This window comes from Podarcis erhardii (assembly GCF_964252035.2).
Source record: "Podarcis erhardii genome assembly, chromosome: 3".
Lineage (NCBI taxonomy): Eukaryota > Metazoa > Chordata > Lepidosauria > Squamata > Lacertidae > Podarcis > Podarcis erhardii.
Genome location: NC_138507.1, coordinates 65,644,120 through 65,671,432, shown reverse-complemented (window position 1 = coordinate 65,671,432; position 27,313 = coordinate 65,644,120). Strand labels below are relative to the sequence as shown.

Genomic DNA, 27,313 nt, shown 5'->3' with positions numbered 1-27,313 from the left:
CTTTATTGCTAGAAGACACGACAGCTTCTTACAGAGATCTGGCACATAATCACCAGCAAAATCAATGAAAGTGAAAATCAGATAGATTTTCAAAGTACAATTAAACACATCTAAGATGATGAATATAGGAAAATCCTGAAGGAACATTTGCATTTCTTCCAACAGTAAGAAATACCCTCAAGCATGAACTGCATCAAGAGGGAAAATGATTACATGAAACAAAAACTAGGTTTGTTTTGTTTCAGGAGAGATTTGAATAGTTTATTTTGCCCATTCAGAGCCCTTCAGCATAATGACACATTCATATACACATATGAACAGTATTTTCTGAAACATTAATGTATAGTACATTTTCCTTTTAAAATACCAGCTGCACAGGTTTTTTTTATTTACAAAAATATCCCATACTTAATTTTAATGTTTGTAATGACATACTTTAGGATCAAGTACATAAAGTAAAATAACTATGCAGTCTAACATTTCCATTTGTAATGGTATGGATTGGAGTTCATACAAAACTATATTGGTAGACAGATGAATTTGCAACCCTATCCTAAGATGCATTTCCCATTTTCATCTTCAGAACACGTAGTGGGGCTCCGCAAGACTGAAATTAACAAGTGGAAGTGAGGAATAAATTAAAAACAAAAAAGACACAATGCACAGAGACTAAGATACATATAAGCTAGAAGTTCTACATCAAGCATGCTTATCCAATGAGTAATGTGAGAAACATTTATTGATGTTCTTCATCCCCCTGAACTCCCACCCCACCCCTGCAATGATGCTTGCATAATAAAACAGTAGCATAACCAGAAGCCGCTCCTCCTAGGTGTAACCAATATGAATAGTGGTGTATGAGTTTAAAGTAAAATGAGTACAATTTATTTACAAATTTTGAAAGGGTTGTTAACACTTAACAGTTTCCCCATTTTGTATTAGCCAATATCAAATAGCAGCTCCATGGATGATGCCATGATTTCATCAAAAAATCAAAACTTGTTCATATTTTTAAAAAATGTAGTGGTCAAGAAGAAACTGCAGTCACTTGAAGTTTAGAAAGATCAATTTCCTAAGTGCTTTATCAAAAAATGCTAATACTTATTTAGTTGCATCTTTGATTTCTATAATCAAAACTATATCTCAAATTAGTTTTAAAATTAAAAACTACACTCATCTGTGAACTTGAAACAAACATGATTTATATAGGAAACATGTATAGTAGTAGCCATGCACTTTTCTTGGTTTGATGCATGTTAAACAATGTTAAAAATTCAGATAATTCACATATACTGGACATTTAGCTTTGTTTACCGCCCACCACCCCCAACTATAAAATTCATTCAAACAGGATCTTTATTTATTTCTTTTGGCAGTAATGTCACTAACATTCACAGGGGGAAAGAATTCACAATACTTCACAGATAAATATCTAGACTGTGGGAGCAAGTGCAGCTGAGAATTTGTACAGTAAACAAAGGCAAACAATGAGCATTTTCAATCATTGGGCACACCACAACTACACTACAAGTGCAGTCATATTTTTATCTGTATGCATCAGAGCACTAACAAATAGGATGGTTCACCAACCACAGGAATATGCACTTTAAAAAACATTCTGAGGACAAGTAACAATCAATGAGTATAAAATATATGCAGAAACCAGAACTTCAAAATACAAAAGGAAAGCTTTAATTGACAAAAATACATGGAATCCACTTTTAATTTTTGGAAATTTTAAAAGGCTGAAGAAAATACCTGAAAATCTAGAATTTTATATATACTCATGAAAAAGAAGAGTTATGATAAATGTCCATCAACAAGCTGCAGCTATTTCAAACAGTTCTACAACTGAGGTGTGTGTGTATATATATACTTTCTTCTTGTAGCAGTTCTTTTTAGATTAAACTATAGGTTTATTTTAAGCTAGTAACTCTAGAGTATTTCTAATTAATCAAGATGGGTTAATTTGTTACTGTTATCTCGATATGAGATGAATTTATTTCTTATTATAAGCTTAATTGTATGCATAATATATATACATTAAGTTCTTTGACAAACTTAACATAAGGTTTTTTTTTAAAATTAAAAGATAGAGCATATATTTTAATTTGGTAACAAACTATATTCTTATAGCATAATGTATAAATATCGCTGTGGCTGCAATCCAGCCATGGTTACCTGTGCTTAACTCTCACTCATATCCATAGAACCAAAGCACATATTATTTGTGAACAAGATTGCAGTTTTGTGTAATTATTAAACAAATCTGAAAGTGTTTCAGTAATTTTGAAATAAAGAAAATATTCAGAGAAATTGTCTATCGTTCTTATGAATCTTCCAAATCTAGCACTGGAACTCTAGCACCTGTGACAACTTGCCTGTTTATTTCAAATGAGGAAGCAGGTCCCTGTATGCAGTCTTAATTCTCACAGATCCTCTTCCTTTATGGGCATGGAGGTCCCTGCCCATAAAAGAATTTGTCCATGCAAAGGGTGCAAAGCTGTTTGTGTACAGAAATAACTTTCCAAACTATTTTATGTACAGATAAGTGAATTCAAGACTCAGATGTACATGAAAGGATTTAAGTACTCAAGGTTGCATTACTTAAGGTGCAGGGAAAAGAAATTCAAGTTTACGGTTCAGATTAGATCAGTGCTATAGAAAGCAAAAAGAAAACATCACTGCATCAAAAATCACCTTTGGCTATAGCTTTCTAATGTAGTATTTGTCAGATGAGGGACGCCTTGAGCAAAAATGTGTAACAAAACCATACAAGTGCAGATGGAAATCAGCTGACTAACTTTATATCTACTGTACTGTAATGTAATGAATATTGATGGTGTCACACTTTCAGACTTGCTTGGAATACACGCAATTATTTACATGAAGTAACATTCAGAAGTTACAATTTGGCAGTTTTCTTCCTAAAGAAACATGTCTTTAGTTTAATTATAATTAAACACAGTAACATTACATGAAAGACAAGTAGCAGCAGTTTGTTTGCATTTTAGTCATATATAAAAAAAGTTTAGGCTGAGTTTAGATGCTCATTCCTCTGTAGCACTGGCAGCAAATTAACCCAGCTAATGTGGCATGAGCCCCGACCCAGCATCAGCAGCTTGATAATTCTACAAATGGTAATTGGAGAAGGAGCCTTGCTTGGGCAGAGTCTCTTCTTTATTTTTGTAGTTCCTAAGTGCAGCAGCTTCCTCTAGTCACATTCACAAGTAGGTCTTTTACTCTGAAGGAAAACTGTACTCCCCTTTCAAAAAGGTTCTATGAGTGCTTGGTGTGGACTCCATGCTTTGATATACTAAAATATCAACTTTTACTAAGTCCAAGAGCAATCTAGAAATCAAGAGAATGTACATGTGTGTCTGTGAAATTATGGTCAATAGCCAATAGGGATCTACAACAGTTTGCCAAAATACAATTCATTATCTATTGCAGCAGTGCTGGTAATGTTTCTGAAAGATTATCTTTGCTTTTCCAGGATATAACTTGAAGTGGGGAGGGGGGCTAAATTGAAATATGCACATTTCATGAGTTTTTTTATCTTGCCACAAAACATGTTTCCACATCTTGCCAATTTTTAGACAGAGGCTCGAAAGTGGCAAGTCTTCCTGTTCCTCTGAAAGTACAGCAGCTGCACAATCCTCTTCAGTTTCCCCCTCCACAGTACCTTTTAAAAAGTTTCTTGCAACAGCCACTATTAACTGCCGCTTCAGCACCATTAAAAATTACTTCTGTAGAATTGAAAGGGAAACCAAACTTTTGGGAACTTATGTAACCAGAAGGAAACAAATCTTATGGGAAAAGTTCTCCTAGCCAAATCTGTATAGCAACATGATATCATTAATTTCTAAGAAGAAATCAAGTTAAATAAAAAAATCATATTCCAGTAGTAATGTTTTGGTGTACTGAACAGCATCAAACTGGCATGAAAAAGATGGGAGACCCTTTCAGCGAACTTCATCTCCCACCTCTATTCCCTTTTTCAAGTCAAAATTCAAACCCTGAGAAAATTCAGCACAACACTACAAAAAAACTTCCAGTATCAGTTTAACTAGAAACTATGGGAGGCCTAAAAAATAAAATAAAATAATGAACATGTGTTTACCATGGCCAACAGCAGCTCTACACTACTGCCTCCCAGTATCTAAAAGTTATCTGTACACAGCCTTATTTGATAATTTGATCAAACAATCAAATTCAAATTATGCCAAACAAACTCTATACAAAGTAAATTTCCCTATTCGTACATCTTGCTGCAGTGAGATTGACAAACATTACTGAATTGCCCAGACTAGACAAACAGCCCAACAATTTGCTACTATTTAATTTCTGCATTTTTTTTTTAAAAAAAGCAAATTATTTTATTTATGGTATAAAATGTGAGAACACATACACATTATAATAGATACTATGCTATTCTTTGTGCTAGTATGAACTTCCTTATTCTTCATTTCCTGTTGGGTGTCAAAACTTTGCTGCTCAAAAAGCTACAGATCTGGCCTCAAATAATTCAGCTTCACAAGGAGTGTACCACTTTGGGGATTTTCTGCAAAGGAATGTGGATAGCAGTAAATCTTCATTTACTATAGAGTTATCTTGCTCTGGGCATTTTCTATAGTGGGCATAAGTAATTAATCACTATAATTTTAATTTGTATGGAAAGACAGACTTCCCCCTTTTAAAAAAAATAAACCAATGTTATGTTAGGTTCATTATTACGTTTTGTGCTTCTGACTCCAAATACAAAATACATATTTGACACAATCCATATGAAGATTAGCCGTGAGAAATCAGTAAGGTATGTATCTCCACTTGAAATCAGTGGGGTTTAAAAGTGCTTATCTAAGGCTGGATCATGCCATTTGTACACAAGACAGAATTTAACATAAAAAAAAAAAATCTAATGCACAGAGAAGTTATCATAACGAACAGTTACTACTGTTTACGTTTGAATGTCCACATCACTTAACAATTTTTTTATTATTTGATTTATTGATTTTTCTCAGTGTTTTCACATATAGCTAAATGCAAATAAAGTAATTTGTTTAAAACAGAAAATCTGTTTCCAGGCAGCAGAATGAAAAAGTGAATAACTAGTCCCTAAACAAGTTGTTTTAGTTTTGACTCAAATATTTGCTGTAGAGGATTGGCTGCTGCCCAAAATCACTTCTGTAGGCTTAGACTTAGAGCACTGTGTGGTTATGGAAAGAACTGAATCTGCTTCTCATATGGATAATTGAATATCATGGCACTCTACCCAAAGCTGCACTGCAGGGAGACAAAAAGCTGGTATAAGTACAGTACAAAAACACACCATCCAGCAGCCCCAATCTGAAACACAGATTCAAACATTCTTGCAGATTGTAGAGTTTCCCACCCCCAAGTGACCTTTGGTTGCAACCAGCATGCTGCAGCGATTTAGTTGAATCAAATTTGAAGGGTTATAACCTTATCTTAATCACATTTACTTAGAGGCAAGTCTATATATAGCAAAACACACTATGCAGGACCAGCCAGTAACTTTTTCAACCTGGAGTGCACATTACATTTAGGGAACAAACGGGGAACACAATTTTTAAATGCCAATGCTGAACCCACACTAGTGAATTTTGTTTTGGCTCAAACTGCAGTCTATGTTCACAATGTTAGAAGTTAAAGACAACCCATTCAACTTGTGCACAGCACCACCAAGTTTAGGAAAATAAAACCCAAAACCTCTGGCACTTTCTTACAGACAGAGCCTCAACTAGTTCAGGCTGCTTGCAAATTATCACAAATTCATACTATTTCCAGCTTCCAACATGACTAAGATTATTATTTAAGCATTTTCATAAATATTTTTTTAAAATAAATTCATATACTCTTATTACACTATGGCTTTGGTGCAACCTTCATTAGCTAAAATATACTGCTTCAATTTGGCACATCTTAAATCCCTCCTTTCATACAAATCAAAGTAGGAATCTACCAGTTGCGAAAGTGGTAAAATATTCATATATTAAACGCCAAGTTTTGGAAACGATCCATTCTGACTTTAATGTCACTCGGCAATTCATACAGTGAACTTAAGAACACTTACATGGAGGAAAAGTCAATTCAAATCAACGGTACTTGCTCCCAAGTAAATGTGCTTGAAATTCTGGAGACAGCTTCTTTGCTGCTTTTTTTTTAACTTGCTAACAGGTTCTTTGAACTGTATTAGGAAAAACAAACCCAAGAACCGTTTTAATCTAATGCAAGTAATAAAGATGATTGCTATTAGCCATCAAGTTGTATCCCAGAGTTCAACACTGCTTGAACTAAGGACTATTTCACCTGGTAGTTAAGTCTGATTGGGCATATAAGCTAGCTACGTATCTGATAGATCCTGTTTAAGTGCCTGCACTAATACATTCTCTTAAACACACAAAAGAAGATGTACAGCATGAATTAAACTCAAAACCAATTACAAATATTTTATAAATCGACTAACTGTATTTTCAGGAAAATAAAAAAGGTAGGGTTGACTGAAAGATGACATTTTTTTCCTCATTGTGGTAGACTTTTTTTTTTTACTTTTTACACTACACAGCCATAACACAAATGAAAACTTTCAGCATGATGTGCAGTTGAATCACTTTTTTTACAATGCAAAAAAACTTCTCTTGCTTTGCACTTGACATGGGCTGTGTTCAGATGTCATGCTAAGTCACAGTTTGTTGTGATGGGAATGAGCTGCAGCAAGCCTCACATGTCATCTTTTTTCTTCTGGTGTGGCTACAAGAAGTTCCGAAGCTTTTGCTTTGTTTTGGATTAACTATATCGTGTCAGGTCCAAACCTTAAACCATGGTTAAGTGTAACAATGGTTCATCAAAACAGGCCAGCTTTATAATCTATGGTTTGAAAGTATGCTTGAAAGTATGTTTCAAATAAACCATACTGAAAATTAACCACATTATGTCAGGTTCAGATAAAATTAACAAGCTACAGTTAATCAAAAGCTTCCAATGACCTCATTGTAGCTACAACAAAGAGAGAGAGAGAGAGCGAGAGAGAGAGAGAGCGCAAGAGCCCAAATGCTTGCTGCTTTTCATTTCTGTCACACTAAGCTATGGTTTATAATGACATCCAAACACAGCCACAGTATGGTGATGCAAATACAAGAATACTAGATCAGGGGTCCAAGAAGATACTATGTGCATGTTAACTATGTATAGATTCAGAATGGAGCTCGCATACTTCTTTTGTCAGATCAGAAAATTGGTGGCATCAAGTCATTTCTAGTAACAGCTATAATGGCGTGCTCTAAGGAGGGAAGGTATAGATCAGCTACTAGTAGTCCCCTAAGATGAACAACTTTATTCTAGCTCTTGGACCCCTGATTTATTGCAGCCTCCTACAGGAGGATGAAACACTGGCAGCAACAACAATAGCACAAAAACTTTTGGCATATGAAATATTAACACAGGATAGATCCTGCATTGCCCCTGCTCATCTGATACCAAAGTTTCCTTTTTGTCCATGTCTTCTCTTGTTGACTGTTCCCAAGCTCCTAGTCAGCCCACAGGTAAAGACACACACACACTGTGTGGGTGCCAGTTTTAAATATAATGACCCTCAGTTAAAGCTGCATGACTGAGGTAAAACAGTGTGTGATTTGTGCTAGGAAAGATCAGTATCCATTGGCTGACACCCTTGCACTTCCGCTGGTCCTGCAGAAGTTAATGAAAAGGAGATTTTTCTTCAAGGTAAAGTTATATAGATGCATTTGGAAATGCGTTGTCAGAACTGGTACCATTTCTTATCTTTGCATTTCAACATCATCTAAAAATGAAACAGAGGAACACAACATAGTTACGCATATGGTATGGTACACTGTACAGTTCACTTTTGAAGTTGGTGTAAGGAGGGAATTCTAAGAATAGAGAATTGCCTATTAAGTAAAGGAGATGAATAACTAAATGATTAAGGAGATCAGAGGTACATGAACAAGTGGATAGAAGTTGTGCATGAATAAGCCTTCTTGCCATCTGCCTGTGACAATATAAAGTTTAGTTCCCATACTGCTGGATTCTGGTGTGAAAGCAGAACGAGCCTAAAGTATTTTGCTGCCTGAGGTGAAGCACAAGATTAAGGCTGGGTAATATATAATACTGTCCAAAACCAGTTTGAAGTCCATTATCATGATAACGGTTTTCTAATTTTTGACCTGGGAATTTATTGTGAATCATTATGTATGTGTGTGTATGCTATGCAAAAATCACAATATGGGAAAAACCATGAAGCCAGTCAGTGCCTCTACATAGCTCCATCCTAATTTCAGACATTGTGATATATTGGTATATTGTGATGTTTAGCTAGTGATATATTGTTGAAAACCAGCTATCACCCAGTGATACATGATGGCACCAACTTCCCCCATTCCTGGCAATTTAACCTAAGAATTTAATCTTACATAAAACCTGGTCATTGGCAGTGTCTTCCACTGCACCTGGAGAGCAGGAGATTAGCTTATGGAACACAAGCTATGACACACACTGCTCTGTCCTTCAACACCTTGTTGCTGCTCCCTGCCTCTCAGCATCTCTCACCTCTGACTGCCACCTCACTTTGTCTAGTGAAAGGGTCACTCACCCAGTGTATGAGTGAAAGCGCTAAATGTCTTTCTTTTTTAAAATATGCTTTTAATTCGTTTTCTTAACACACACACACACACACACACACACACACACACACACACACACAAATTAACAAATATGATAAAATAACACACAAAAAATCCATCCTTCGATAAATCCACATGTTCTTACAAAAGAACTTATGCCACCATGTTCTTAATTCCCAGTTCCTTATCTTCCCCAATAGACTTCCGTCTTCCTCAAAGCAGGTCTTTCTTATTTGTTTAATAAACTGCTTCTTTAATCATTTTGCCATTTTTTCTGTTATCTGAATACTATACTTATAATCCATATTGTGGTTTGTGAAAATTAATCAAAGCATGTCCAGGTTTTAACTTGAGGGCACTGTTGTTGGTTTTTTTAAAATATTCTTTCTAAATTTCCCACTCCTTTTTGAACTTTGGGTTTGGCTGTCTCCTAACTGTCTCCGTCATTTTTGCCAGTTCGAGATATTCAAATAATTTATCCTGCCATTCCTCTTTTGTTGGTACTAATTCTCCTTTCCAATTCCTGGCAATTAATATTCTTGCTGCTATTGTAGCATATAAGAATATTCTCTTTTTTAACATTTGGAATATCTGAAGCTAAAATGCATAAGAGGAAGGCTTCTGGTTTCTTTATGAAAGTTTGCTTAAACATTTTTTTTCAATTCCTCATATATAATATTCCAAAAAATCTTAATTTTTTTGCAGCCCCACCACATATGAAACAGTGTCCCTTCTGCCTGTTTACACCTCCAGCACATATTAGATCTTGTTTTATACATTTTGGATAGTTTTGTGGGAGTTATATACCACCTGTAAAACATTTTCAAAAGATTTTCCTTAAGTGTATAACAGGCTGTAAATCTCCATTCTTTATTCCATAATCTTTCCCATACCCATAGTTGGGAACCATGTTGACACTTTACTTACGTCATGCGCATGCTTTGAGAAAGAATCGGCACTGGCCATCATGGCTGCTGTTCGTTCTTCCAGTTCTCCCAACTTCTGTCCTCTTTCATCTAGTGCTATTCTGGCTCGTGCCAATTCACAAACTATTCCTGATGCTGCTCCTTTGACCCCTTCAATACCACCAGGACCTGGAATATGCTGGGCAAGGCTCCTTGATGCCTTTCCAGCAGCTGATTCTCCAACTGAATATGAAAAAAGAAAATCAACCAGATTCTATTCAGGATCCTTCCATACAAAAAAACCAGTTACTAGCTAGCTGAACTCAATATTAAAAGTGGAAATGTCATAAGCTTTGGATAAAACTAAAAGAAAATAAAGTGTTGTGCATCTTATGATTGATTACACAACATATTTAACATAAAAACCAAACTATTCTGATACAATCAATTATTTTTCTTTTCTTGTTTGCAATGAACTGATAATCTGTATGGAAATTAGGCTATAAATAGCTGGGTAGGTGAGTGCCAGCTTAGCTTACTATTGGTTTCATGAACACAATGCCAGAAATTGATGTGTAGAGATGTCATCGCATCATTTTGCCTTGTGATTCACTGCATTTGTTGTTTTACATCTCTTTATGTTGATGTATTAAGTTGTTTTAAAAAAATCTGTTCCATTAAAGATTGATAAATTATAAAATATAAATATTCTTTTCAGACACGTCTGCTGTTCTTTGATGGCCTATAAAGTGGGTGGGTCTCTCAGCATTGCATCATGTGATGCTACATTAAAAATTAACTCCAAAGGTAGGATAGTTCTCTTGCACCAAGGATGGAAAACTTTGGGGCCTCCAGATGTTGTAGGACTGCAGATCCTAACAGCTCCAACTAGAATGATGCCTTTTCATCTTGAACTGCTGTTTCAGCGTTGACATCAGCCTTTTCGTTCTTGCCAAGTACTTGTGGATTAGATATTAGACCAGGACTAAGGGACCAGCTATTTGTGCATTTTGTAATTTTATAACTATGTAACTTCGCTACTTAGTTGATTTTTTTTTTTTACACTGTTATTTTATTGTTGATTTTTATTGATTTTAGTCTAGCCTAGATTTATTATAACCATCAGGAATAATATTTCTACTGTGCCAGCAAAACTCCAGTAATCGCAAGTCAGTATCCAACCCATTATTCATTTTATCTGCCATTTTAATATTGTAATCTGCCTTGTGTATCGTGACTACAATCTATACCATTGAGCATAAATTAATAAATAATTCTGCATAGGACTGGGCAAAGGTTTTATCTTTAATATTCTACTCTAATTCAGAAAACTGATAGTACTCAGACAATGGGCATATTAATGGGAAGGTATGTGCAATGATACACAAGTAGTTAATACGAGGGAATAGATTGCACTAATCTTAGTTTCTAGTTAATATTTTTGTGTTTCATTTTACAACTTGGGTCTGCATTCAATAAATATATTCTACTCATTTGCTATTCTTTTATTTTAAAAAATGTAATGAACTTACAGAGTTCCTCTCTGTCAAGTGATTGTGCACCACCTCCAAATAGGCCTTTGAAGAACCCTTTGTTTGGTGCTTCTGGTGTTTCTACTGGTGTGAAGAGTTCACCCAACATTTCCTTCAAAGAAAAATCATTTTCAGTCATATCTGAAATTTTATTTGGATTTCATAACAAAGGACAAAAGTACTATTAATGCACTCTCATTGTATTCTCACTTGACTTCAGAATTCAAAGTCCCCATACAGTTCCCCTTGTAGATTTTATCATTTTGCTTCAAACAATTTAGCATGCATTAGATTAACTGAAAAGTTGTTAAGTCGCAACGATATCTTTACCTAACCTTTACTCAGATGGAAATTCGAGTTGCAGTTAAACTCTGTGCTTGCCTCACTTTCTTCAACGTTAAATGTTCTTCACTTACTACAATACACTGCCTTCAAATAAATACTTTAGTTTAATACATTCAGTAAGACCAAATGTAAAGATTAAGCTGACAACACACAGAAACATACTGACAATTTTCTGCACTGACTTAAAGTGGGTTGTATCCTGACCTGCTGTTCCTCCTTCCATTTGTGGAAGTGAGTCAGATCCAGCAGGGCTCCCTTTTAGGCTCCACAGTCACCTCCCATGCTGTTTCTAGCACAGTTAGAAAAAGCATGGGAAAATTCAAACCGTAGAGGGAATGGCTCCACCCCCCCTTTTTTTAACGGAACACATACAAACTATTAAAGCTACTGACAGAGACAAGGAACAAGTAAGAAAGCTACAAGCCTGGACGAAACAGAGAAGATGGAGTCAAGATGCAAAACGAAACTGTTCTGCAAACAAGGGGGGGGGGGTCCTGAAAATGGCCTTGGAGCTGTGATTTTGCCTGCTACCATTTGAGGGCACTAGATACCTATACTGAAGACATCTCTTCAGTATGAATTTGATCAGGTGCAACCTCTACAGCCCAACTAAATGTATATGGGTTGTGAGAACAGAGTTTTTCTTAAAAAAAATAAAAATCTGATTCAATTCTAATTCCCTGCCCCCAGGTCTCTTTTCCATGCTGGAGAAACCCATCTGGACTTGTTTCATCTCTCCTTCCAAAACAACAGCTATAAATTAAAAGACAAAAGTAGTCTATTCTTCAAATAATGCTTTTACATTAAAAAATAATTACGCAAGAATCTTTTATACTTTACCTGCAGATTTTCACATGTTTCTTGACTATAGGTGATTCTCTGGATTTCTGTAGGTGATACAAGGTACAAAGCTTGCCCATTGTTGGTGAAGCAAAATGTTCTGGCTATCCGCATGTTGGTAAGCGGTAAGTAATATACATCCAACAGCGGCCTTAAACTTGGCAAACTTAAGAAAACAGAAAGGAAAAAATGTTAAAAGTGGGATATGAGCACTTTATCTACTTTTCTAAAGCCTGATACACTGCATAAAATGCCTTTAAAAAACCCCCTAAAAGCTTACATTTTTCAGAACTATGTAGGCTTATGCAGATTCCTAGCCCACCTACCCTAAGTCCTCCACAACTGAAAGAATAAAAATATAAATGTATGCAAACTATTTTTCATAAGGATATATATATAATCTAATTGGTGCATTGTACGTCTCCAAAAATGGTAGCCAGTTTGATTCTCTGGGATTTTATTCTGTGTTTTTAAATAGGGCATGAAGAATCATTGTGAAAAAGATGTTGATCTTATACACAATAGAAACATTCAAACAAAGAATCTAACTATTAAATGTACACTTAAAGCTCTGTGAGATGCAAAGAGCAGTGGTGTAGCGTGGGGGGTGCAGGGGGGCCCGGCCGCACCAGGCGCAACATCTGGGGGTTGGGGTTAGGGTTAGGGGGCGCAAATCCATGGGTTAGGGGGCGCAAATCCACGGATTAGGGGGCACAAATTACTTGCCTTGCCCCGGGTGCTGACAACCCACGCTACACCACTGGCAAAGAGTTGCTATATTTACTTTGGGCAGGGGTACCAACTTGAATAAAATATTGGGGGGGGCAAGTAAGGCCCGCCCCCCATAATCGATCACATGATGCAATGCACACACACCATTTCAATGGCAATGCCCATTAACTTTGTTAGGGTCTGGCCTCCTCAAATATTTTATTGAGGGACCAAAAGGACTTTTGCCCCTAGGAGTTGGCTCCTATGTGAGTTGCATCTAGGAGAAATGTGTGACTGGAAGTTGCATCTAGGAGAAGTGTGTGACTGGAAGACAGTTCATGCAACCAAACTCTCTCCCGCTATACCCAGTGTAGCCTCCTGAAAACGCTCTCTAGAGGTTTGGGGACTGCCTGAACAATGCAGGACTGTTGTATGGGGCTACAGTGTGAAGAGGGAATTTCCCCTTCTGATCTTACGTGATTTTCCTCTCATACTGCAACCATGTACAACACTGCTTCCACTGTTCAAGGGGCTTTGGGGGAGAATAGGATAAGAGAGAATTTGGCTGCATCATGAGCTGCCTTCCAGCCACATAATGGTTAGATACATTCTCCACTTTCTTATGAACAGTAGCCCTCTACCCTCACACCATGGTCTCATAAGTTACTTTGGAGCCTCCTCAGTTTCAAAAGAAGTTTGCTATGTAGCATGGGGGATGTTTGTTGAGCAATGCAATTGCAAAGCCCCACTGGGCACACAGAACTAGCTGTAAAGTTTCTCAGATCCTGGACAGTACAGAAAATCCAAGTAGTGCTTCTAATTTAGGACACATTTCCTTCAGCAACTCCAAGGTTGGAACACCAACCACAGACCTCACTAAACTTAGATGCTTTTAAAAGATGTATCACAAGGAAAAAAGAACAGAGTCTCTTCTTATAGATAATGACTAGAACCACTGCTAAGTCCTGCCTGGAAATAAAAAACACTTCAAAAGGTAAACTACAATACTGAAAAAATATAGCAGCTGGCCAAATTATGTCTACTGAATTGTTAAACTTCACTGCACTTTTTCAGATATAGTATACAAAGGGTATTGTGAAACATATTGTGTTAGTCATTCTTCGTGATCATGAAACAGAGGAGTTGGTGATCTTCAGGGTATGAGCTTGAACCTATTTTATAGGTCACAAGCACCAACTCTTCTTTGAACAGGACTGCTGAGGACAAAAGATTGGCAGAAACTAAGGACAACTTCATAGGTGGCTGGAAAAGACATTTGTCAAATAAATATGATCTAAGATGTTCATGAGTACCATTTATGTTTGAATAATTTTGATATTTTGGATGTGTAAGCTGATAAAAAGCAGCTTAACAAATTTATCATCTTGGTACAAGTTGTATCAGAATATTAAAACACAATACAGATGACATTCAACATATGCTGGGGTTATGTTACAGGGATAGTGCATAAAGCCAAAATCGTGTATAGTCAAAACATATAGGGTTTAGTGGTGGATGGGAATGCCATCCCCTTAGGATGCCCATTCCTTTGTAAAAATTTTTGCCAAGTGTGTAAAGCAGGTGGACACAAGTTAAATGTGCATAAGTTGCAAGTTACCAGTGCTGAGTCTTTTCGGGCAGCACATTCTAGAATTCCTGTATAGTTCTTTATTTGAACACAATGATATTATTTTAACAAACAAAAAGTCTTGACCTACTTGCAGAATCCTATAAACAAACTCTATAGATCTATTGCATATGCCAATGCAGATTGTTTCGGAAAATATAGAATTATAGAATTGTAAAGATAAAAGGGACCCTGAGGGTCATCTAGTCCAACTCCCTGCAGTGCAAGAATCTCAACTAGATCATACATGACAGATGACCATCCAACCTCTGCTTATAACCCTCCAAGGAAGGAGAGTCCACCACCTCTCATGGGAGTCTGTCCCCTCAATACCTTCATCCAAGTCATTATAAAGATGTTAGAACCCCGCAGCACTCCACATCCACATGTCCCTTTTTTCTAGGATGATGAGAAACCGTTAGTGAGCACTCTTTGGGTTTGGTCAGTGAACCAGTTACAAATCCACCTAACAGTCATCTAGTCCAGTCTACATTTTACCAGTTTCTCAGCAAGAATATCACAGGGACTTTGTCAAAAGCCTTACTGAAATCAAGATACACTACATCCACAGCATTGTCCTGATTCACAAAGCTTGTAACTATCAAAAAGAAAGAAATGAGATTCATCAGACATGACTTGTTTTTGAGTAACCCATGGTGGGTCGTAGTAATCACAGTGTCCTTTTATAATTGCTCACAAACTGACTGTTTAATTATCTGTTCTAGGACCTTTCCTGGTATTGATGTCAAGCTGACCTATTGGTAGTTATCTGGAACTTTTTTTCGTGTTTTGAAGCTGAGGACACCTGCCCACCTCTAGTCTTTTGGGACCTCACTTGTTGTCCAAGAATTGTCAAAGATTATAAGCAGAGGCTCTGAGTTTACTCCTGAAATTTCCTTTAGTATCCTTGAGTACAGCTCATCAGGCCCTGGAAATCTGAATTCATTTAAAGTAGCTAGGTGTTCCCTTACCACCTCTTCCCATCTTTGGCTGCAGCTCCTTCCATGCATCATTTATTCTGTCATCATCAGGTTGGGCACTGCTTTTATTTTGGGTGCAGAGACAAAGCAGGCACTGAGCACTTCTCTGTCACCCAATAGCATTTCTCTGTCTACTCCAATCAGAGGATCTTGCTTCTTCTTTCTCTTGTTTTGAACATAGCCAAAGAAAACCTTTTTTTACTGTTGTTAATTTATCTTGCAAGCTTGAGCTCATTCTGAGCTTTGGCCTGCCTGACCTCCCTGCAACTCATGTATACACTTCCTTAGTGATTTCTCCTTTCTTCCATTTATTATACATTCCCTTATACATTCCCTTCTTACATCTCAGCTAATCTGTAAGTTCATTATGAAGCCACAGTCATTTATTTAGGTGCCTCTCACTTTTCTTTCTTGTTGGAACTGTCTGTGCCTTCAATATTTCACATTTAAGAAACTCCCATCCATCTTGGACACCCTTCTCTTAAGAGTATTTCTGACCATGAGACCTCACACAGTAGTTCCTCAAGGTTTTTGAAATCAGCCTATTTAAAGTCCAGAGCGCATGTCCCATTACACTCAGCTTTCCTGTAGGTATCATATAACTCAAAAGAACATGATTAATTCCTCCCAAGGTTCCCTATACTTTCACTTTGTCCATCAGTTCCTCTATGTTGGTGAGGACCAGGTCCAAGAGAGATGACCCTCTTGTTGCTTCTTCCACCTTATTGGAAATGAAATAGTGAGGCAATTGAGGAATTACATTCTTGGAAGAGTTTGAGCTCCAACAGATATCAGGGTAGTTGAAGTCTCCCATGACTACTATACCTTTCCTTTTTGAATGTTTAGTAAGGTCACTTTTACAATTTTTAACCATATTCTCTCAATCTGCCTTCTATGTTCCAAGTCATGGATCTCTTCACAAGTGTACAATTTCTTAACATATAATGCTACTCCTCTTCCCTTCCTGTTCGATCTATTTGTTTGGAGCAGGTTGTACTCCTAAATTTCTATATTCCAGTCATAAGTCTCATCCCACCAGATTTCAGTAATGCCTATTAGGACATTCAGAAGACATCTGAAGGCAGCCCTGTTCAGGGAAGTTTTTAATATGTGACATTTTAGTGTACTTTTCATCTTTGTTGGAAGCCGCCCAGAGTGGCTGGGGAAACCCAGCCAGATGGGCAGGGTACAAATAATAAATTATTATTATTATTATTATTATTATTATTATTATTATTATTATTATTATTATATTTGCCATCCTGCATTAAGTGCTCAAGTTCTAATTGCTTGTTTCCCATATTCTGTGCATGAAGAATATAGAGAGTCAACTGTGTAGAGACAACTGAAACTATGGGTTATTCTTCTGCACACTGCTGCCTCTGTCCTCTTCCATAGAGAGTCACCTGCCACGACTACAAATCTCTTCCTTTTCTGGGGAGTGACAGGAATCATTCTGTACACTGTACCTTCCACTACCATCTTGGTGTGTTTGAGGTTTGCAACCACTGCACTTGCTCCTCTGGCTGAGAATTGGTGTTCGAGATGAGGGCATGGAACCAGTTTTGTAGTTCCAGAGACACAGTATGGCTCCTGAAAGTCCTGCTTTTTTGTGCCCCATTCCTCCAGGGGTTCGCCTCCTGCACTGGGCAATCTTCCTCCTCCCTAGCGGCACCCTGCCTGCATCTCTGTTCCAGCACAGTCCACTCAAAGCTTCTGATCCCAGGTTAGTTAGTTAACGCAGGTAAGTAAGTTTAAGTAATTCAAAAATACCATTGCAAAGAAGTCAAACTCTTGCAACTAATGGTACATGCCCCACAAATCCATAGAGGGAAGATGATGACATAGAAATCCAACTCCATATGAAATCTTTCCCTCCTACTATTAGATTGCACTTTTCCTCTGTTCACACTGTCTCTGTGTGTTTTAAATTCAAATTTAGTCATGTCTAGCTGGAAAGCAGACACGTTTGAGAGATGGATCTGTAAAATTTAGCCTCTACTTTTAATGGCAGTAGCAGCTGCCATCCAAAGATATGCTCAGCATATGTGGGCACAGTTCCCTTGCATGATGCAGACAACTGTTTCCTTTCTCCCGGTCCTATCAGCTGACAAATGAAACAACAATCTCTCAATCGCAGCAAGCTCGTCTGATACTGGTTTTCTTCAGATATCATACTAAATCTTGGTCAAAAAAGTTTAACCAAAGTTAACACAATGTTTAAATTGACAAACTAGTTTACATCTGGCTGGCAAGTAAGAATAAGCTACTGTTTGAAATAGGTAATAAAACATGGGGTCAGATCCAAAGGTTATGCAAGCCCAAGACCACTTGTAGAATTGATCATTCTCCCCTCCTTCCCATTATTTCCAGGATTCACTCCAGAACAGTATGGGCCGAATCATGGGAGGCTGTCACAGAATGGGGAACCACCCAAAATCAGGTTGAGGAAACGTACATTAGGGGAGCTCCACAGCTAGCATTCAATCTGTTGCAGCAAGAGTCTTCTGCCTAATTTGGGGTGGCATTCCCACTGCAGCCTTCCATGATACACCCTGCAGTTGAGATTCCACCTTTACTGTCTGGAGCAGCCTTTCAGGGGTGCAGGGGGCTGCAGAGGAGTGGAAAGATCAGTTGTGTAAGCATTCCACTGAGCAGCCTTTTTGCTTACGATGGCTTGGTACAATAATTCAACTGACAAAATTTGCAGCTGAGGCACTGCACCAGATCATCAAGAGAATAACAAGCAGTAATGGCATTTTTGGAACCGCAGAGTATTGTTTGGATTCTAAGCTATGGTTAACACAAGCCACGATTCCAAACAAAATGATTTTAAATAGCTGTGAACTGCATTCTTAATGTTAATTAGTCAAGCCAAAAGAAGAAAAATGCATGTAGCAAAGGGATGGCAAAAGTTATCTTTTGCTTCAAAGTCATTCAAAAACTGCATTAAATCACATAAATAGGTAAACAAGTGGCTAGTTTATCAGCAGTCCTGCATACAGGTTACATATGAAGTATGCATGTTATGACTGCATGTTCTCCCCATCACTTGTAAAGCTTCAGTGTGAACTGAAGAATCCTTTGTTCTAGGCTCTGTTGCAGATAAAATATGCAGCATCTGTTTGACAGATTTTAAAATAAATTAATAATAATAGAATAAGTCTATTATTTTAATACTGTAAATATATTACAGCTGCAACAATATTTACCCATCAAATCCTTCATTTTCCCTGTGTAGTTGCAGTCTTATTCACCTATATAACATTTGTTTTCTTAAAGTCTTTGTACATTTTATGTATTTTCAGCGAACACATCTATACTGATTATATTGCCTCCTTTTAGTATTGAATATCTTACCTAAAAGTCATTATATGTCCATTGGCACAGAAACAAGCAAGGCAGATACTGTTACTCAGTGCCACTATATCTCCACGAAGGACAAATGAAGTCTCTGTTATATTTTGCTTATAAGTACAGTTCTGTGAAGGCAGTGAAATAACTTTTGCTTGCTTTTCAGAACATATCACTGCATATTGGTTTTCACTGATTTCCTGAGAGGAGGATGGAGACACTGAGACAGGCCGGCGTTTCTTCACCTTATCCTTTTCATCCTTGTCTTCAGGAACATTGGGTTCTCTCCAGGGTTCATATGCTGGTGGAACTAATGATCCTGTAGTGTCCAGAAAAGCCATTCTCAGTATTGCCCCTTTAAGCCTTAGTATGGTTCCTAAGATACAGAAACAGAGAAAGTTGCTAAAATAGCTGTACAATTTTTGACTAATAAAAAAATGTTCAGCCTAATACACTGAAATGCATTCCTAATTTATAAAGCACTCTTAAACTATTGACTCCATAATACCATGACATGTAGAATGTGCTTAGGGGTCACTCCTAAACAAGGGTCCTTTCTGAAACGAAGTCTTCAAGAAATACATGTAAGCACATAACTTGTTCTTTTAATGAAGGATCATACTGAAGAACCCGTATGAAAGTACATTTATATGTACTTATATTTGGAAGCTCATTTGTTTAATGAAATACTGCCTTGGATTTGTTCTGTTAAAAAAAGGGTTCCTGTTTGCAGAAGATACTGAGATCCAGCAGAGGGTCTATGCTGGAGGAAGGAATTCCCCCAGTTCCTTCTTCCTCTAGCCTCCCCATGTTGCTGCTTATGAGCTTCCCATAGGCATCTGGCTGGTCACTGTGAGCGTAAGATGCTGGGCCTTTAATCTGATCCAGTAGGGCTCTTCTTTTATTCTTATGTACTCATGTCAGTTGTTGAAACTACTGTAACAGACAGAGATCATAGGGGGGATGATGGAGAGAGGAAAGTAGCTAAAATGGTCTCCCCCCACCCCCCACATATAGTATAACTCTATGAATCACATGTCTGGATCAAACTACTTCGTTTATACATCTTTTCTCTTTCTTTAACCCTGTGTTGAAATAAGATAATGCTGGCAACATGATGGCAGCACACACACAAAAATTATAGTTCCTGCTTATCATTTTTTTTTGGGGGGGGGTGGAGAATTTTTAAAAAGCAGGATTTTCTAGCAACGCCTCAGAGGTCCTTTCCATCTATAGGAGAAAACAATACAGAAATCTATAGATAAAGAATAATAAAATTCAGGGGAAAGGACTTGCTCACAATTGCCCTCAAATGCTGTTGTACAGGATAGCCAAATCTACAGATTTTCTAATCCTGTGCTTCCAAAGCAAGATGACATGTCCATTTATACAAAGCACAATGTATTTGAGGCATATGGTTAGAAATATTGCAGTTTATGAGTGATATTATTTTCCTTTTACACATATGTGAAGATGAAATTTTACAGATGAAAAGGATTGTGCTGAATTCCTATATACATGATTATAAACTTTAGCACTATAAGAGAAGCCAACAATCACAATTATCACAAGAAAGTTCATTTTTCTGGCAAAATACGCCAGAAGAAGCCAACAAATGGCCTTCTTGCTTTTGTGCTGATGACTGTCATAATCACAACACCACGTTAAGAATTAAAAGCAAATAGTATTTTGCACATTGTAAACTCTGACTTGTGAAATACATACCACTGGGAGATACAATTACTGGCTGAAGTAGTCTTTGCTCTCCTCCTGGGGGTAAATTCAATGCAATGACTAAAACTGTACCCAACGTAGTGCCAACCCACAAGCAGGGTGAAGGTGCTGTATCAGCTTTTCGTGTGAAAGTCTCACAGAAATGAAGAGCTGAAATTGCTTCTCGAGATTCCTTGTCAATGCTGGTGACACTAGAACTCCTGGATCTGCTGAAGGAGTTGTCTCTAACATCTGAAATATTTAATATCAATTTAAACACAATGAAAAATAGTCCATCTTCCCTTTAAAGGACAGTTACAAACAGTTTAGCTATAAGGCGTCTATAAAAACTCAATTCACTACAGTTAAGTCCATTTCACACATTGCACGTTTTAGGTGAACACTTAAGTAACAAGTGTGAAAGAAATGTATTTGAACATACACATATATGCCCACAAGAGCACCATCACGGTCTACAAGTATCGACAAAGAAGTGAATCTATGTATCTGTACATGAAAAGTAGCTTGCAGAATATACCATACTTTATCATAATCACATTTATCTTTTAGATAGGACAACACAGCTGTGATCAAGTAATTTTTTTTAAAAAAAGATATATATCATAATGTTGCATGATGCGCCATTTCTCAGACCAGCTTGGTCATTTTCTTTCTGACTAGTTTTATGAGATGCTATGCACTATGGAGGAAAATGATGTAAACATATTTTAAGTTCTTTTACAAACATACACAAACACACACAAACACACCAACTTACACACAGAGAGCTATTGATTTCTTTTTTAGTTCAGATTAATAGTTCTCACTATTTTTTAAAGCAAGTTATTGCAACTTTAGAACAGAGGATCTATTTGCTTATGAAAATTAGATGAACCCATAAATGTACTTTTTTTTTTAAACACCAATATAATATTAGGTCAGATTTCTGAGCCAAAAACTAGAGCCCAGACACTTAAAATATATATTCTCATAGACCACCCAGCCACAGAATCTATTGAACGTGTGTATTTAATGTGGAGAGATAGGGAAGGGGATGGTAGAGTACGATACAGTTGTCTAGATAAGATTAATTATGGGTGCTTGCTTTAGTGTATCTGTAGTATACGGTTAGCAACACAATGACGGTATTTGATAAAGGTACAGGGCAGGACCTTGCTATGGCAGTAGCATTAACTGTGAAGGCCACTGCATAAGAAGGTCAGTTCATGCCCATCTCTTTTGATGTTATTAAGTTTATCAGGAGCTCTTTGTTTCCAGTAGGGCTTTTGTTATTGATGATGATGTTGATGATGATGATGCATCTATTATTTTGTTATATTGCTTAATCTTATTGCTTAGTTTTAAAGTGTAGTTGTACTTTCAAAATTGTGGTTTTATTTTTATGGCAGAAAGTTTTATACAAAAACTCAATACTTCTCAAGTTATAAAACAGTGAGATTTCCAAGTTGTGTGTCCCAAGAGGAGCTGAAGTGTACCTTGAAAAGTTAAGCCACCATGTTGAATGCACTCAACTCTCTATGCTAAAGTAGCAAGAACATAGCATTGTTCCTCCTATCCTTTGCCAATATTTGAGCAGTGAAGGCATCTTGAAGGAGAGAGGAAGAACACACTGAGATTTTCTGACACAGTTCAGTCCATGTAAATATATTGTTCAGATCTTAGATCCATTGAAAGTATGAAAATGATTTCTGACCTATTAAATTGCCATACTGGTCATACTGTCCCTTTCAAAAGTACAGTATGTTAAAATCTCATTTTCATACGAACACCAGACTTTTAAACCTGATATTATATAGTGATTTGCTGCATTTAGTAAGCATGTTTGTAAAGAAGAACTGCAAAAAAGCAGAAGGATCAGAAGTGTGAAGAAATACTGAAATTTCAAGATTAACATGCACATCTGTAACAAATAAGATAAACCAAAAACCTTATAATTCACTGAAAGTAGGGGATGTGCCTCTTTGACTTTTAGTTTGTACCTTTCTTTTGATAGAGAACTCTATAGTACTATTTCCTTAGTAAAACTGCAAGGGCTTTAATGGACACGTAAATTTGCTAAGACATAGTTCAAGAAAACAGCATGATTTCATAAAAGCATTCAGATTTAAACATGAGCGTACGCCTACTGTACTACTAATATGTATACATGATTTTAGTTTTATATGCCAATGGTCCAATCAAAATCAATAAAGACAGACACACAATTATATCCCCATGGGATCTTAAAACCTAAGGCCTCACTACTGAGGCCATGATCTGAAGAACTATGAAGTTCCATTTCCTAAGGGTACTTTAAATTTTTTTTTTAATTGTATCCCACTACTCCAGAATAGCAAACTATATTTAAAAGTAATGGTAGTTTCAAAGGCAGCTGTTTGTATTCTTGCCTAAGTTTCTCAAACTGTGTATACAGTTGCAGCAACACCCCATTGTGATGCACATAGCAGTTCATTAAATACTTGTTTTAAGACTCAGGTGATTGATTAGATCTTAAGAAATATTATGTAGCAGAAGCAGCAGCCTATTTATTCAATTTATTTTTTTACATTTATATCTTGCTTTTACTCTAGGGAGCACAAGGCAGCACACGTTATTCCTCCGATGCCTCTTTTATTCACACAACAGTCATGTGGAATAGGTTAGGTTGATAGAAAGTAAGTAAGCTCAAGTAAGTGAGCTGAATGACTCAATAGAGATCTGAATCTGGATCTTCAAGTCCTAACTCAACATTCTTATAACCACTACACCACATTGGCTATGAAAAGAGGTATATAGGATTTCCTTAAACTATTCTTGTTTTCCATACAGTGTCCAAACTGATAATAATGTGAAACACGGTGATTAAAAAACAAGAACCTAAGAAGAAAATTTCATGTCTTATTTCAATAGATTTCCAAAGTGGCTCCAAGTAGATGGAAAAGCATTTTGCTTACATGCATTAAATACTGTCAAATTTTGGAATACAACAATGGAAATTAAATGGACTCCCCCCTACTTAGTAGTTCGGTCACTGTATGTGTTTCTTTTTCCGCAGCCTTTTCAAAAAATGTAAACATCATTAATACAGGCTTTGAACAAACACTTACCTAACTCAGGTTTCAGTTCAGTTGGTAAGCTTAATTTTCTAGACATCTTTGCTGAAAAATAACGTATAGTTTTATAATAAAGCTAGAATGATCACATTTTAAAGAGTTTATGAAACTAAGAATTTAAGCTGTTGGTTTCCAAAATAAGAAATCATATACAACAGTTGTAAGCAAGGAAGGTATGCGCATTTACACATATATTTGTAACAGGTTTTAGTGACAAGTGTGCAGTCAGAGTATGGCAGTGTACCTTCTTTGGAGTTATGAACAGTTAGGAACATTAGCAGTTTAAATTCTCAGAATCTCTGATGTCTTTATTGTAGTGCACTGTAAGTCATTATTTTGTATGATTTCCCTGGCACTAAATGGATTTAACAATTGAGTCAAGTTTACTTAAGCCTCTTTCCAACCACCTCCCCCAAACAATGGAATACTAACTCTACAAAAAGAAAACCGCTGAACCACAAAAAAAAAATGATAAATTTTAGAAAAATTCACAGAATTACACTGTAAAGTTAAAGACCACAAGAGTGGCTGTGGCTACTGGGAATATATTGGAGACAAATTTGTATAGAAAATAAGTTCATGTTCCTGTGGAAGGACTCTTTTCTCCACTGATGAGGCCAAGTTAGCCAGAACCACCATTGGCAGAGGGCAACTCCATCAAGCCCCTACCTGCAAGGAATCTAACTGCTGTCAAACAGCACTGTTCAACAGAGGGAAGAACCATGTGGAAGAAGCATCCCTGACCCAATTAGGGTACCGTTGCTCCTCTAGTTGGGCGGGGACAGTGTGCAGGTGCTTCCAGCCTATCCCATTGTCAAGGCAGAGACAAACAGAACCTGAAGCAGTCTGGTCCTGTGCTCTAGAATACATCTACATGTGGAAGCCAACCCTGCTGAGAATGCAAACAACAAGATTCATACATATTTGTAAGCTGTCTTGACATATGCAAACCACTTTAAGATTTTTTTTGTTGAAAAGCAGGATATAAATGTTCTAAATAAATAAAACAAGGTAATACTATGCTGCAAGTAAACTGGACAGAAAAGTGAGAAGGTGATGGAACAGTCAAAGAACATACTATACTAGTTGATACCTAAACTCCAAATATAGCTGGAGAAGCCTGTATTCTTTAGGACTGGTGAGCCTTTAAGACTACATTTTCCATACAAACTTGCTCAAATGCCCCACTCTGAACCTGAGGCCCTTCCTGGGGTCTTTTCATTGATGGTGTCTAAAAGTATGCAATTCCATCTTCAGGAAGGTTTGTTTGGCTCTCCTTTCTTTCAATAGCTTAAGATCATTTTGTTTAGATGTGCTTAAAGTGGGGTGGTGGGGGAGACAGGAGAAAGGGTTGCTGCTGTTTGTTTGTTTTTTTAGTTTGTTTTATACCGGTTGTTATAAGATGCGGTTTTAAATTTTATTTTGTTTTATGTGATGTAAAATTGTTATGCTTTATGTTTTGTTTGTACGGTATTGATTTTAACCTTGCTAGTTGAAAAACCAGTTCTGAGAGATTTAGTGTAGATTTTAATATGGTCACATATTACACTTAAATATCATTTTGAACAAGTTGATTTTTAAAGGCCACTTACAAGTATGATTTTTAAAATTTTGCTAATTTTGCATTTGCTTGGTAAAAAACGCATTTATTCATCCAGGTCACAGTGGAGACCTTGACAGCCATAGGAGAGACAGACAACGACACATGCACACACAAAGAAAATTTGTAGCCATATTAAAAATGCAAGCAAATTTCAGTGAGTTCTGAAGACCTGATCAGAAAAATATATAAAGACACTCATTATTACTGGAGTATTTTAATCCATCTCACCATCAAAATTGCACTCCACATCAGCCAATAGTAAGTATTCAGTGAAAGGCACCACAACAAACAGCTCTCAAAGAGCCCCAGACAAATCCCATCTAGGACGCATCAAACCCCAAAGCTTTAGATCTCATCAGATAGGGACAATGCACACATGCCTACAGTAGGAATGTTACTGGTGTTTTCAATGAAAGTAGCTCACTAAACACAGATCTCAAGAACTCTAGATAAAAGCAAATCAGAAATTAAATTCTTTTAAATCAAAGTCACCACTCATTGTTTAAAATAGGCAGCCACTATCAGAAGAATCTACCTGAGAAGGCCAAACATAACATCTAAAGAGTCTGGTACTGAATTATGACCAATACAGATTTAAAATTGTACCAAGAGACATGACCACAGAACATAAGCAGGTGATCTAATCCTGCTCACTGAAAACACTGACCTTTGCCATAGAAGCAGCAATTGTTATGGACAAATTAGTATAATTCACACAGTACCTCTCTTGAAAGGAGTTCATAAATTATAATTATTGGGCATATCAGCCTAGCATGTAGATAAAACTGACACAGTGAGAACAGCATATAAGCAACAACTCAGAGGGTAAACCAATTGTCTCTTTTCCTTTACTCCTTTGCCATGCCTACAGAATTTGTGCCATACCAACTTAACTGCAGTTTAAATCAGTAGGCAAAATTAACTAGTTATACATTTAATGGTGCCTGATTAATTACAGGAACCATTTAGAAAGCAGTTCATATAGTTAATCATCTCTAGCAAAGCAGTCACCTGCAGTCCACACCACCAGAAAATACCTTCTACTGAGGAGAAGGGCTTGCTTGTGGTTCCCCATGTTTATGACACACACAGTTTCAGAAGATATTTGGGAAAACTAATAGTTATTTCCCTAGGCAACTCTCTTCTATTGCTGTGGGTTTATTTTCTGCTTACTTTATTATTTATCTCTTTTTATGTTGCATGAATTCTGTTCAACACAAAATTGAGATATATCATCTTAAAATAACAATAATTTTAATGTTCTTTGTATGCTTTTTTTCATTTCTGCAAGCCAAACAGCTGAATCTTTGTGTGCCTTTGAGTCTCCTCCAAATATATCCTTGCTATGTTGGGTGAGGCCCAGAGAAAAAAGGATGCCAGCCACTGCAGAGCTGCCCAGCCTGGCACTGAAAGATGAGGTCCTTAAAGTCAAAGTAGATCAAATTTCGGAAATATTGTGCCCACCACAGAGTCACCTGGCACACTACATCTCCTTTCAGTGCCTAGACTGTTAAAGCAAGAATGCTGAGCCTACCCAGGAAGCAGCTCACCTGGTCCAGAACAATTGGTTTCCCCCCAAGGTCCTCTCACTTAAATGGGTGGCTCTGCAGCATCCTTCCTCCAGCTGGCAGCCATCTGCTGCTGCTTGCACCATAGGTTCACGGGGTGGGGAACAGACTGCCTACCCAGGAGGTGCAGGGGCTGGAGGAACAGATCACCTGCCTAGGGGTAAATCTTGCACAAGTCCTGGATAATCTGAATACCTGTAGAAGGAGCATGACAAACTTCCTGGACTGTCCAAAGGAAGTCTGCAAGACTGCTATTCTGTCTTATCTTAAGATAAAGCTGATAAAAAAGTATGAATAATTGTCATGAGCCAGACTTAACCTCTAGGAGCCCTCTTGATAATATGCCTCCTCTTTGTATA

General features: G+C 37.1%; 1 protein-coding gene and 2 long non-coding RNA genes across 9 annotated transcripts in view; 2 read left to right on the top strand and 1 right to left on the bottom strand.

Annotated features, from left to right (window-relative positions):
• Positions 1-19,254, top strand: part of LOC309337681 — a 34,037-nt gene extending 14,783 nt beyond the window's left edge. The window contains exons 3-5 of the long non-coding RNA XR_014154479.1: positions 10,667-10,737; positions 17,233-17,329; positions 19,124-19,254. This is a non-coding gene — a long non-coding RNA (uncharacterized lncRNA). The remainder of the gene's footprint in view (positions 1-10,666; positions 10,738-17,232; positions 17,330-19,123) is intronic.
• The window catches only part of LOC309337680, a 318,963-nt gene that overhangs the window by 235,448 nt on the left and 56,202 nt on the right, over positions 1-27,313 (top strand). The gene's annotated exons all lie outside the window — the stretch shown is intronic.
• Positions 231-27,313, bottom strand: part of STXBP5 (syntaxin binding protein 5) — a 119,743-nt gene continuing 92,660 nt past the window's right edge. For 4 of the 7 annotated variants that reach the window (XM_081854324.1, XM_081854325.1, XM_081854327.1 and 1 more), the window contains 7 exons: positions 23,778-23,828; positions 20,683-20,922; positions 18,964-19,333; positions 12,286-12,451; positions 11,101-11,212; positions 9,591-9,811; positions 231-7,822 (listed from right to left, as the gene is read on the bottom strand). In XM_081854324.1, the coding sequence (XP_081710450.1) occupies positions 7,781-7,822; positions 9,591-9,811; positions 11,101-11,212; positions 12,286-12,451; positions 18,964-19,333; positions 20,683-20,922; positions 23,778-23,828 (1,202 nt within the window). In that variant the 3' untranslated portion in view covers positions 231-7,780. The remainder of the gene's footprint in view (positions 7,823-9,590; positions 9,812-11,100; positions 11,213-12,285; positions 12,452-18,963; positions 19,334-20,682; positions 20,923-23,777; positions 23,829-27,313) is intronic. The other 3 variants (XM_081854326.1, XM_081854328.1, XR_014154462.1) reach the window with 2 other exon arrangements.